At 43.5% G+C, this 13,887-nt stretch overlaps 1 protein-coding gene across 42 annotated transcripts in view; it reads left to right on the top strand.

The window, feature by feature from the left end:
* Positions 1-13,887, top strand: part of ZNF618 (zinc finger protein 618) — a 164,549-nt gene that overhangs the window by 110,328 nt on the left and 40,334 nt on the right. For 21 of the 42 annotated variants that reach the window (XM_041120026.1, XM_041120017.1, XM_041120032.1 and 18 more), the window contains 6 exons: positions 2,526-2,609; positions 7,809-7,898; positions 9,314-9,349; positions 10,107-10,184; positions 11,228-11,317; positions 13,295-13,393. In XM_041120026.1, the coding sequence (XP_040975960.1) occupies positions 2,526-2,609; positions 7,809-7,898; positions 9,314-9,349; positions 10,107-10,184; positions 11,228-11,317; positions 13,295-13,393 (477 nt within the window). Of the gene's footprint in view, positions 1-95; positions 1,791-2,525; positions 2,610-7,808; positions 7,899-9,313; positions 9,350-10,106; positions 10,185-11,227; positions 11,318-13,294; positions 13,394-13,887 lie in introns of those variants that run through there. The other 21 variants (XM_041120048.1, XM_041120046.1, XM_041120035.1 and 18 more) reach the window with 7 other exon arrangements.

Genomic DNA, 13,887 nt, shown 5'->3' with positions numbered 1-13,887 from the left:
TCAGGCTGTTCTGATCATCCATCAGTTTGTCCTGAAAATGCCAGGAGAGCTTTACTGAAGATGGAAATACATCCCTCCACCGTTCGTTGAGAAGGAATAAACTTTCCATCTTCCAACATGAGCTGAAATTTAGCAACAGAAAAGGTGTACAGACAGCAGTGCTTTTAATTATTCCAAATTCTTCTTTCAGCCTGAACCTTTGTTTGTTGAGCTGCTTGTTGGCGTTTCAACAACGCTGAACCTGAACAGGACACAAAAACCAAAAACACTTTAAGTATTTTAAGTTCTCAGTATTTTCACTTCTAAGGATATTCATAACCAGGAATGGCAGAGCAATACAAGTATTACCTTCTTAAGACCTCTCCTTTCAACCTAAGCAAAAAGGTTAAGAGTTCTTGATTATCTTGGGTGATTGTAGAGAGGAGGGTTCTGCATCCTTCCTAGTTTATTTTAATTCGATTTTGTTCTTTACGAAGTTTTATGGAGCCAGGATCTATTCTTCAGTGCTGCTCAGTCCTTTAACTTTCACTTTTCCTTTCCACTTTGGAAACTAGGCAGAGACACTCCATGTGAATTCCCATCTGGAAATCACAGTAAGAACAAAATTTCTAGTCACGGACAAATGAGTAGGAAAAAGTCAAGATGAGGTTTGCTTTTCCTTTATGAAACTCTCAATGCTACATCATTTAATCTAAACAGTTGTGAAGTAGATAAGTAGTGTGTTCCCAGCCAAGCCATTTTGATTCCAGGAGGAGGTTAAAATAAAATGGCCTTTATTGTGTGTTGTGTGTAAGTCCACAGTGTGGGCTGGATTGAGTTTTTCACTTAAGACAGAGATTCAGCATCCTTATTGATACAAAAGACAAACCTTCCTGTATCAACAAGTTAGGTATGTACAAGTACACCTATTTTAATTATGCAATTATTGCATAATTGCATCGTTGAGGCTGTTAATTGTCATATTGCTGGTAGTAGCACCTTAAGACGCTGTTTTCAACATTCTTTATCTTGCACTTAGTTACAATTTGAATAAAAAAGAATCCATCACTGCCCTGAAGTGACTCCAGAATGAAGTATGACACTAGATCTGCTGGCCTTAATTATATTGTGTGGTGTGTCTGAATTTTGTCATGGAGTCTGAACATCCTGGCTCATAACGCTGATTTTGTGGATAATTGTAAAACGCCGTAATATTTTTGCTTTAAATTGCTGATGTTTGCTGTCTGTTTGGATTCAACTTTAACATACTTTTAACTGTGGGAGAAGGAAACTCATTGATGTGTAACATCCTGAGAACGCCTGGGAAGTCTTCTCTCTCTCAACATCCAGTGAGTAGTACCCAAAACAGCTTTTCAGAAAAATGTTTAAAAAAAAATTACGGTATGTGACTATCAGACTATTATGAACAAGAGGGCTGTCTTTCAGAAATTAATTCAGGATATTCCCCTCTGTATGGAAGTTCCTGCTAGTCTGGCATCAAGTTTCCAAACCTGGAGGGATTACATAGAGCCCTGGATGGTCTGCACTTAAATCTCCATCATTCTGATACATTCAACTGACACGTGGTTTGGATAAAATATTACAGAATTCACACAGTTCACTGGCCACCTACTTGAAAGCAGCTTAAAAAATGCTGTGAGGTGAAGTCAATCCTGTAGCTACTGAATGCATCTGCAGCAGCTCTTCTTAGGAGCTGGGACTAAGCTCTGAAATGCTTCAGCAAGAAACCGAGCACAAGTCTGTGGCTCCATGCCCTCTCACCTGTCATTTAGCCCCTTGCCAGCTTGAAGGTGAGCTAACATGTTGCACCATTTTTTGGTAATTTCAAGGGAGTTTGCCCCTCTGTGTGAGGGTTTGGTTTGGTATTTTGCAGCCTGAGGACCCCTCTTTGTGAAGCATGGGAAGCACCATGCTAGGTTAAGCCAGTGTGTGCCTAGGTATCTGCTGTGTTCCTGACAAAGGCCAAATGTTTGTGGGAAGGAAGTAAATGATCGTGAAATGAGTGATCTTGGAATAGTTTGCCCACAGGCAAAGTGTTTTCCTAACCCCCACTTAGGAGCTGGCTTGTGAGGGTTTCTGTCCTTTCCAAATTTCTGGATTTTATTATTATTTAATCCTTACTAATGTAACTCTGGATACTTTAATCCTCTTAAGGGGTTGCTGCTGACTTTGGGCTCAGTCCTGTTCCCTTTTCAAGGAATTTTGCCATTAGACACCTTTAAGTTGAGTTCTGATGCAGATTGCAACTGATTTTACTGGCAACTCTCTATTTGGCTGTAAAATGCAGTTGTAAAGCTCATAACTTCTGTGCAAGAACACAGTTTGAATGAGGAGTAGATGGAGGTCTACAGGCAGTAAGCTTTATGTCTGCAAACTTGCATTCTACCTCTCCCCACTGCCAGTCCAGCATCTAGAAAGAAGCCCCTAAAGATGCCAAAGGGTTAGGTCAAAGGAATTGTCTGTGAACCTGCGCGGGGAATATCGTGCCAGAATAGGAAGCCATAAATATGTTCCTTTCCATCTAGGTGCCCCTCTGGCTGCGGAAAGGGAGAAGAAACCTCTCTCCAGAGCTGTCTTTGTGCTGCCCTGGGTGGAATCCACAGAAACAAGTGAGGGTCCCAGATGTTTTTGCTCCCTGCTGTGTTGTAAGGATGCAGTAGCTGCACATTCTGTGTCTTCTTCTGGGGAGGCTGCTCAGGTAGTCTGTGCTCTGGACACAGCTCAGAAAGGTGTTTCCCAGAGGCAAGCATGTAGCACATATCTCAGAAAATGCCAGCCTTTCCTGTTTCTTTGCATCAGGTGGTTTAGTCGTGGTGGCTTTGACTCATACTGAAGAGTGTTGGAGTTGCTCATGGTTCCTTTCAGTGGGGCAGACATCCCAGGAAAGATGGTATTTTCTTCAGGTACTGCTACACAGCCATTCACTAGCTACAGCCCTCTCTGTTTATCACCAGCGGAACTTGTAAGGACTCCAGAATCTGTCAGCAGATTTTCAGGAAGCAGTTAAGGAATGTGAAACTGAGTATCAGAGCATCTCATGGACTGTCCTGTGATCCACTGGGCGTGGCTGGAGGGATGATGCTGATACTTCATTGTCACATAAGCCTCACTCAGAAAGCCCATTCGCGGGGAGAAATACCACAACCTCAAATAGAGAGATGACAGAAAAATGTATTGCAGCAGGCTTAACTGTAAGAAATCCAGCCCCCTCCCCTTTCAGAGATGCTGCTGGACTTCATGAACTGTTTGGGAAGCCTTGTTTCCCAAGATGAGCCAGGAATGTGGAATTCTTGGAGTTCGGTGCTTCTTTTGCCACCCTGACCATGGAGCAGGACAAGTAGTGCTGTCTGGACTGCCCTCTTTTCTTTTTTAAATTTTGCTCTTTCTTGTTTGGGACCCGGAATGCTGCTGGATTTTAAGAATCATTCAGCAGGCTGTTGCAGTCTGTTTGCATTCAGCAGTTTTGCCCTTCCACAGTTGGAGGCTCTCCCTACTAGACAGCTATTTCTGCAGTGCTCTATAAGAGTAGGATCACTTAGGATTCAAGAGTGTCTGCAAAGTGCCTAGTTGCCGTGAGAGCTCCTCTATCAAGTAGCTTTTCTGGCTTCTTCCATTTGAAAGGTCAGTATGAATTTTGGGTCAGGTGACAATTGTTCTTCACCTTGGAGAAATCCTTAAGAAGCTCCTGCAGCCTGCTGTGCTGAGACCCCATCATTCTGGACCCTTGACGCGATGTGCTGTCATCATTGCAGGGCTGTCATCTGGATGATGTATGTAACTGTTTCCAGTTTGGGTTTCTGTGATGCTGTGCAGAGCTCTTAGAGGTCGGTGGAAACTAGTTTGTACACAGTTTCTTGTGGTCTCAGATTCCTGCACTTAGGAGGGTGGTTTAAGTGATCTGTATTTTTAGCTTGTGATACAGAAGTCCTGACCTTTCAACAAATTTCTGATTGCTATCGTTCCCTTCCTGGGTTTCTAGAGCAAAATCCACTGAGGCCCTGGGCCAAGTGCCCTAAGGACAGAAGCCTCTTCTGTCTGCCACGGTTGGGCATGTGTTTTCTACCCTCCCTGTTTCCTGCCAAAATGAAATACGTGCTTTCTTCTCTGCTGAATATTTGAAGCAAACAAAAAAATCTCAAAATATTTAATGCAACATCTGGGAAGAAAGATGACCTGGCTGATCATCCCTAGGGCAGGGTATTTCAGCAGCTACAAGTCATTGCTGAACACAGACCACATGACAAGAGGCAGCGAGCAGCAGCCCCTGGAGACAGGCAGAAAAAAGCAACACGTTCCCTGTCTTTTACTGGAGGTGCACTTGCAAGCAGAGTGGTCAAAAATACTTGCAGGTCCCATGGAGTTATTTCTTGGGGTACTTGAAAAACCTGCCTCTTTGCCATCTCAGTACGTCAGTCCTTTATATCTGAGGAACTGCCTTGTAACAAGGTGGTTGCTTGCCTTTTTTTCTAGTAAGATGTGATGCTGTATTTTGGTGCGTGTATAGAAGTATGCAAGGCCATTACTCCTTAGACCTCTTCTGGAATCACTGCTCCCCTTGGAAAGACTCATGAGCATGAAGGAGGAATGATATTTGCTGGAGTTTGCGTTTTAACTAGGTGTCTTTTGAGCATTTTGAAACTCTAGGTTTGCAGCGGCGTAACAGTGATTTTTCAGCTTGCAACAAGGATGTGTTCTGCAGGACTGTTGCCCGAATACCAATAAGGGACAGCACTGAACCTCTGTGCTAGTGGGCTAATTAGTATCTTTCCCTGTATTTTTCCTTAAGTCCTAATAGTGCCAGGTTTTGCTTTTGGTGGAGCTGCACTGCGTTAATGTCTACCTGGTGATAGGAGAGAGCTTGAATCTGAGCAGACTTGCTTAATTAGCATTAGTTTGGCTATGTCTGGTACCATCTCTTCAGAGGTTTAGGGATGGGGGGGGTTCAGTATGGGCTTGCAGGCACACGTGAGCACTTGAAGCACCCCTTGTAGCTCTTCCCTTTGAAAGCTATGTTGTTACATACATTGGGTATGGTGCCCAGCTAGAGTCTACCTTGGTGTAGTAGTTATAACCCAGAGCAGGAAAAGTACTACTGTACAGGCTAATTCTGCTCAGTGAGTTTCTTGCTAAGAAAGCTGTTGCTGCTGGGAACAGCACTGGAAGTATTCAACAGCTGTCAGCAAAGACAGCTTTATTGGGTAAGAAGGAAGAAGTCTGGTGCTTCCATGCAGCCCTGGAAGAGTGACCGTTGTTCAGAGAGGGTAAAGCTTAGCTACACATCGGCAGTCTCGTGATACTTTCTGAATTCTCTGTAAACCTCCTCATCTCTGAGACTTGGCACCATTTGCTGGGTGTTATCTCCTTTAAAGAGTCGAGGAAGAGATTAGTACCAATACCAGTTGGAACAAATTCTTACTCCTCATAATGACTTGTTTCACTATAATCTCTGGAGCTCATTCTTCCTTAGGGACAACAGTTCCCTAACAAAACAAGCAAAACCCTATTCTCTTGGGGCATGCTGTTACACTTTTTATTGTGTTTTAATTTTCCCCACACTGCTTAGGGAAGGAAGTGGTCATACCCAGCATGTGCTACTCAAGTTTCTGCTGTTGACAGTGAGATCCCCACAATCTTTACTAAGTTACAGAGACCACAACTAGCCATGCCTGCTTGAGTCTGTGAAATAGTGTCCCTCTAGCATTTAGTTTTATTCTATTCTAACAAGTCTCCTTATTTACTGAGCAGTTTTCTTCTAAACTAAGGCCATAATAGTTTTCTTCCTCCAAATGGAGGTATTGAAAATGGTTGGTATTTGGTACTCCTTTGAAGAATTAGTCTTCAGTTCATTTACCGCATGGTTCATTACACTTCAGAAAGGAGGTTGATTTCTTGTCTAGGGGACACCAGTGATGTGGGACTGATTACTAATGACACGTTATGAATTTTCTCTGCTAATAATTGACTGTATTTTTTTTTGCAACAGATACACAAATATTCACTAGCAATCATTAGATTTGCTTTGTTGTCGGAAAGGGTCCAGGGTAGATTGAGACCCCTAGTTCCCATGTATGGCCACAGAAGGAGACTGCATAAGATTATATAATGAAACATAGTTAAATGTGACCCACCAGTGCTTTTATCACTTGAATGTTCTTGCAGTCATGTTTTGCTTCTCCTCCTCTTCTTTCTTAAGCAATGCACTGTCAGAAGCAGTGAACCCTTTTCGTCTCAGTATATATGCCTGGGCTCTGTCTCACTTGTTCAGCCTAGACTTTTAAAAATCCCTTACATCTAGCTTAGCATTGCTGTGCTCTGATTAAGATACAAATATTTTTTGGTAGTGGGGTAAAGTTCCCGTGCTCAGCTGTGTAACACCTTTTGTATTTGGCATTTTTTTCTTATAGATCACCATAGCTTCTGCTTTCATTCTGCCAAGCAGAATAAAGGGTGGAAAGTGGTTCTTCATTTAGTGTTGAAATCCCGTGGGCTGATGGACTGCAGTAGTGAACCCAAGTGAGCGATTAGACTGTACCAATGCATACTAGCTTAAAATATTTATTTTAAAAATAAAATTATTGAGAAGTAAAATAAAAGCTTACTTAATGTGCATACTCTGGTATGTTTGAACACAGTATGGAAGAGGTAAAAACAAGACTTTATCTTTGCTAAACATATGGATACATGAATACAAACAACTGAGCTACTGCAGGGGAGCTTACTGAATCTACTGGAGCTTACTCATCTGTGGAGCCACGGTAGCTGATGTGTACATTCCTAGCTTGATCCTGTTGTGAAGTAAAACATTAGTTTCAAGATCCTTTGTGGCTACACAAGCTGATGTGGTTTACTTTGTTTGCAATGGTCTAGTAGCATGCAACCGATCAGCTACTGTGGTCGCCTGCCAAGTACAATGCTGTAAGTTGCAGTGGGGTGACTACTTAGGGATGTCAGTCTGTACCCCGAGGTGTATGTCAGACATCAGAAGATGGAAAAACCCGACCAAGTTGACAAGTGAAATTTTCCTCTTACACTGATGTGATAGCTGAGCCAAAGACATTCATTGTGCCCAGTCAGACCAAAATGAATTCATAAGCATCTTGAGCTTTTTTGCATCTGTCTTCCCCCCACAGCTGTGGTGAAGGGGGTCTGTTGTTGCTGGGAAGAAGGGAGGGGAGTCTGGGGTACAAACATACATGAAACCAGGCTCCATCAGCCCTTCTGTTCATTGAGCATCTTACTGTTCTGTGTGTTTTGAATTGTTGGTTCTCTTTGGTTTTGTTTGTTATAACGTGCCCATATGGGGTCTTTGATGCAGTTAGTAATCAGTAAGCAGCAGCAGTGAGAACCAAGTGGAGTATGAGCATGTAGGCACATGCAGTCCATGTTGTAGTTGGCATATTAAGACTTTGACTTGTAATAGCTCATACATTGGCTCTGTGTTTAGTTCTGCCAGTTTGTCCCCATCCTGACCAGTACTTGCCTGCTGTAGCCCTGAACTTCCAAAGGAGATTTCAGCAGGGCCTGTTGCTCTGCGTATTCATTGCTTTGCTGTGAGGTCTTCTGGAGGCTGCACCGGAAAGCAGAGCTGCTTGAATAGGAAATAACAAGTCAGAATATGCCCCAAGCCATATGGTGTGGGGCACACAGGGGACATTGTGAAGCAGTGGTTGTCTGTGTGCCTTAGAGATTTGACAAGAGTGTGTGGGATGAGTGTAACTGCATGGGGGTGTCTGATTGAGCAGCGTTGTCTGGAGTGCTTGCTTTTTACCTCAAAGTTTCTAAAGTGGCCTGTTTTCTTCTTTCTACAGACAATTTTAGGTACACATGTGACATTTGTGGGAAAAAATATAAATATTATAGCTGCTTCCAAGAGCACAGAGACCTGCATGCTGTGGATGGTGAGTACTGTTTCGACACTCAGACACCCAAACTAGAATGAGAAGTCGTTGGGGAAGGCAAAATGTGGTTCTGCAGGACCGTGCGGCCCATGATGTACAGGACATTGCACAGCATGGCTTGCTCGCCTTTGCAGTGGAGGCACAGTCCACAGGCACTGCAGGAAGAAGTTTGCTGCGCTTGATTCTCTTTGTGTGCATCAAAATAACACCCTCTGCTGGGACCTGTGGTCCTTGCAGTCCTGTCTGTGTTAAGGTTCATGGTTAGGATGGATATGCTAGAACTGAGTGCCTCAAGGTAAATTGTCAGTCTGGCTACTCGCTGGGTAAAAGTTGGTTGCCTTTTGGTTTCTGACTTCACAGATTTGTTCCCAACATGCTCCTCTGTAAGAAACCACATTTCAAAGTTGAGAACTGTTACTTCATTCTTACTAATCACTGTGGTAGTGAACTGATGCAGTTGTCAGTGGACCTTACAGGCCAATTTTTCCTCTGTGAATGTAGATGTGGCCTAGGCTGGTGACACTTGGACAGAAGCCAACACCCTCCTCCAGAAGCAGTGTTTGTTTTTATTACGTTAGGGGAAATAGAAGCAACAACATACTGGTTTTGGCTTGCTCCCTGCTTACTGGGCATCTAAAGCTCCTCTACTCAGAGCCCACAGATACTCCAGTCCCTCATAGTGCATGCTACAAGCTTGTCAGTACTGCTCCTTACTTGGCCAAGGAGGGAGCACTAGCAGAGTTTTAGAAAGAGGCTGCTTGGAAAGCAGAAGTTTTTGAATGGCTGGACTGTCTCAGAAAAGCAAGTGGTTTTTCACAATATGTGGTGTCCAAAAAAAATTGCTGCTTTTAACGGGAACATGTGGACATCTGAACATGCTCTAAGAACAACCAGTGTTCTCCTGCAGTCCACCACTGCAACCTCCCTTCCTCCCATGGGGAGCCAAAATTAAATTACTGGGACTGAAAGTCACTGTGAGATGGATGTGTCTGCTTCTGTCAGAAATGTGTCTTCAAAGCTATGGTTCAGGGAGCTCTCCCTGGGATTATGAGAGGGCTTTGGAAACAGCTTCCACTTGTGTCTTGCAAGGACTTTTTATCTCAGTTCCTCCAAGGGGATGGTTGTGTTTTAGCAAACACAAGTATGAGGCAGCTGTGCTTCTGAACTTCACGTGGGGCTATGTCAGTGTCAGAACAAAGGCCTTGAGAATCTGCGTATATTAGGGCTGGGCATGCTCAAATAGTTCCTGTGTGAATGCTGCTGGGAAGCAGAGGGACTGGGGCACACAGCCTGGTTTACTCTGTGGGGCTGAAATATGCTGAAGCGGAACGTGAAATACAGGAGGAAAACAAGGCTGTTTAAGAGGATTTAATTTCTGTTTTGTTTCTTCCCCTCCTTCTTCTATTCTGTGTTAGTTTTTAGTGTGGAAGGGGCCCCAGAAAACCGGGCAGGTAAGCTGAGATCCTTTGTGTGCTTTATTTCACAAACTTTTTCAAGAATTCAGTAGTTCAGGCACAGCAGGTCTGATTCTACGCTTGTAAGAGTCAAGGGAGTTTTGTCACTGATTGCAGTGGGAGAGGGAGCACCCTCTCTCCCTCCCCCAATGTCTACAGCCAGTAGGTTGATGCCCAGCCCTAGTAGATACCAGGCTTTTGTTGTACATGCAATTGATCAGGCTTCTGAAAGTCAAAGAAACAGGTGTCTCATGTCTTTGGTCATTTAGTGAATTGTTCAAGGCATAAATTAAATCATTTTATAAAATGGGTTGGGTTCTGATTTGTTGCTAGCTGTGCTGTTAGATGGTAGAAAGTCACTGGTCAGTATTTGTTAGCTGACTTGTTTGCAGACTGCATTACCATGCCCACTGTCAGACAGTGTAACATCATTAGATAGGAGATGCACTGGAAGAAAATCAGAAAATATGAATCAGGCTTTGCAATGTGTTTGTTCAGTCTTTCTCTGTATTTTTTAAACATTATATACCTACAAGGCATGTTACTGGCCTGGAAGTGGGGGTAATCCTGGGGCATCTGAGGAGAAGGAGGGACAAGTCAGACAGAGGGATCACTGGGTTTATAATTCCTGTCTTGAATTCTTGTTACAGATCGAAATGTCATTACAGATGCAGGAGCATTCAGTGCCCATGCAGCTGTAGAAGGAAAACCTGAGGGTGTTGTCAGCTCTCTTGCTGGTTCTGTTCTCTTGCAGACCCCTATGACCAGGCCGTCATAGCAGCAGATGAAGTGAAGGAGGAGGAGCCGGAACCGTTCCAGAAGATTGGTCCAAGTATGAGTTACTATACAGCTTCAAATATGAAAGAGAAAGCACAAGGGTTTTAAATCTGGCATTAGCTGGAGTACCTCTAGAAAACCAGAAAGCACTGTGTTACACAGAGGTGTTGGGACCTTAAGGGTGCTGAAAGATATGTTTAGGTTCAAATGAACACCAAACACCAACAGTCCTGGCCCTAAGAAATGCAGCTTTGTGACATTTTCTGCTCAAGAGCTCTGCAAAGAGAAGAGGAAAGAGGTTCAGGAGAAAAGCAAGCTGGCAGCGATTAGAGAGGGTCTTAAGGTGTATTGACAGAGTTGGCAGATGATTGCATTCATATTGCCACTGTGGTGTGTTCATCAAACAGATCAGAGTGAAACAAAGAGAGGACCAGACTTTGCTGAAGCATTTCTCTGAATTCTTCATTTTGGAAACAGTTGATTAACCCTGGATTTTCCTTTGGCTTGCAGCTTGCTGTCAGTTCTGTGCTTCCCAGCACTGGCAGGAGTGGGAGGTGTCAGTGTGTGGTTGTGCTACTTCATTATTTTAAGTACCCCCAAAGCAGGAGTTAGCACAATTACTAGAGAAAAGCCCCTCCTCCTGCAACAGAAATCTACAATCCCAATATAAAAGTTCTGTAATTAAGACTTAAACTTGACAACATGTTTCCTGGTTTGACTGTTCCTGTGTTCCACCTATCACAGACTTGTCTATAACCAGAAGACAAAACTGTCATCTGTAATACAGACTTCAGAAATGGATTCTCTCCTTTGTTTTGCATACTTACTTGCTGCAATTTTGGGATAATCTCCTGTAGCTTGCTCAGTTCTACTGGACTTTTTATGCATGCTCCATCCCTCTGGACACCGGCTTTAACTGTTTCCTTTGTTGGGGAAAAGGATGTGTGAATTACAGGGCAGATAAGTTCCAAATGCACAAGGAATATGCTCTAGTTTTTGTCACCTGGCCAGTTTCTGTGTAAAAAGTAGGGAAGTTGGTGATGGTGTGAGAGGGTCCCGCACTCCTTTCTGATGTTAGTATTTGTTTCATCTTCACAGAAACTGGCAATTACACCTGTGAATTCTGTGGCAAGCAGTACAAATACTACACTCCCTACCAAGAACATGTGGCACTGCATGCACCTATTAGTGAGTATCCTGCTGGAGATCTGTTTCATTACAGACTGTGATTTACAGTGGTTGGTGGTAAACACGAGGGTTGCAGGATAGAATACCATTCTTGTGGATCCTTCCACTGGACCTGTGGCATTGCAGCTGGCAGGACGTAGATCATGTGCTGACCAGGGCACTGTAAAGCTGAGCTGGAATCTACTTTCAAAGGGACATTGTTACTGTTAGATCTGTAATGTCACTGAACTTTTACCAAAGTCCATGCAATTATATGTATGTTCCTTGGGGGTTTGATATTTTATTTTGTTGTTTAACTCTCCTAAATAAAACTGAACATACATGCTAGGGAAGAAGCATCTTTCTTACGAGCTTCTGAGAAATTATTTCAGACAGTGAGATAAAACTGGTTTTCAAAATCATGTAAATGACCTTGGCAGCTTGCTACTAAATCACAGGCAATAAAATATTTATTTCAGGAAGCTCGGGAAAAGGGAGTTCTCAGCATACTACACGACACTACGATCTGCAGTCTGGAGGGACACTACGGTCTGCACTCCCCAGACAAAGGGGAGGTTTTAATGAGCAATTAAGTGTAATTCAGCACAAAATTTTAGTAAAATAGTTGAGAGAAATTCTTGCTATATGCTGGTTTTGGATCCTTTAAAAGTATGCAGAGAAGTTCTTTACACCTGAACTTCATCTTCTTTCATAGCATTGCCCTGTGCTTTATTGCGATTTTAATGCTGTGAGCCAGCATGGTTGCTCTTTGCCTATGTCTGTCCAGCTGCCAGCGTTTTGGCTGATGATGAGGATGGATGAGCTGAGCTCATTAGCTTAGTGGGTTTCTTCAGCTGCTCATCCGCAGCCAGCAGAGGGAGCGCACACTCCTTCCTCACCAAATTCAGCTTTAGTTAGGTTTTTAAGTTATTATTATAAGGCAGCTTTGGTTTTAGACATGAATAGAAATAAATTTGGAACATAGTCCACCAGACTATCACTTTTAAGGTGGGTCAAGGCTTGGTGGCTCTTGACAGCTCCCATGCAGGTTCTCTGAAGCCTGGAGATGGACCAAGATTGTGGTAGAAGGTGTAGGGCATAAAATAACCTCTACCACCATCATCACAAAGTTAGTCTTATTATCTCCCATCTGCCTGAAGGAACCAACCCAGTGCTTATGATTGCACACATAACAGTTACTCCTAAACATCCCTGCACACCCAAACTCTACCTCTTAATTCAGGTGTTTTCAGGTCCTCAGAAAAGCTGGTGGTGGTGATCAGCAGTAGGTCAATCTCCTAGTATAGATGGGCCCTCAGACACCAAGTCTTTGGTGTCTCTAGTCCACCCCTGTACAGATAGCTAGGGAGCAGTATGCTGTAAGGACAGCGCATTGAATCTCTGCTCAGCAATAGCAGATTCTTATCTTCCCAATACTTCCCATTTCAAGGGGATTTATCACTATGGATATCACTCCACCCTCCCAACCATCTGTAGTAATAGGCTGCAGTTGCTGGTTCCAGTCCAAGCTCTCCAGCATAAAAGAAAAACACAACTGTTCTTCTCTGAGAGGTATTTGCCTGAAGTGGGCCCTGCAGGTCTGACTGCAGATACAAATGGTCCACACAGATACTGCCCTTCTCCCTGTGCAGAGTGCAGCTGCAGGGTCCTGATGCCCAGTTTTTGACTACTGGAAGCCAGTTTTGGGGGAGGAGGAGGCACATCCTTTTGGATGCTGGGGTTGAAGCCATTTTTGCACCATGGTTTCTGCAGTAACCTTTGTGAAAGCAAAAGAAACTGCTCCTGCTGCAGACTAGACCTGCAGTCACTGAGATGTGCATATGGGTTTTCAGTCCTTTCAGCAAATATCTTTAACTATGAGGACACTTCAGATCAGATCAGGATAATATTTTCATAAGGTTTAACCCCCTCCCCATAAACTTTTCTTTTTCCTTTTTTTTTTTTTTTTTTTTAACTTTTTTCTTTTTCCTCTCCTAGCTCCCATGATGAGTAAGATTTATGATTTACAGGGTCAAACCACTAACCCTGATGGGCTTACAGGAGAGGGCGTGATGAGCTCCCAAGGCAGGCTGGCCAGTACGTCCTCCCACCTTTCTACTGCTCATACTCTGCTCTTCCTATAAACCAAGGTCCTGTGAGGCAGCTGCAAACACATGTCTTTTGAAAAGCACAGCTGGCTTTTCTCAGGCCCTAGCAGTTAGAAGTAGTAAAGCTGAGACTGTGTTTTTACTCTGGTCTTGGTTCTCTGGTTATAAGGCAAATGTTGAAAAATTAGCCGTAGTGGGAGCAGGTAGGGAAAACATTTCAGCATTACCAATTCAATTTTCTGGGTCTCTCTGTGTGATTGCGAGCTTCCCTTCCGGAGCCTGTCTTTCTGGTTTTCTGTGATAATGGATAAAAATTTGTTGAAAATGGGCTAAAACAAGGACTTATATCCTGCAGGGTCAACAGGACCTTGCAGGATAATTTTTGGTCAGTGCTGCTGGATACCTGCTGTCTGGAAAAGAGTTCTGCTGTGGCGTTCCCTGGAATTGTTAATGCCAAATGTCTCCTTTGAAAGTTCCCTTTTA

Source organism: Aquila chrysaetos, chromosome 24 (genome assembly GCF_900496995.4).
Source record: "Aquila chrysaetos chrysaetos chromosome 24, bAquChr1.4, whole genome shotgun sequence".
In the NCBI taxonomy this organism is placed as follows: domain Eukaryota; kingdom Metazoa; phylum Chordata; class Aves; order Accipitriformes; family Accipitridae; genus Aquila; species Aquila chrysaetos.
This window is presented reverse-complemented; position numbering and strand designations above follow the sequence as displayed.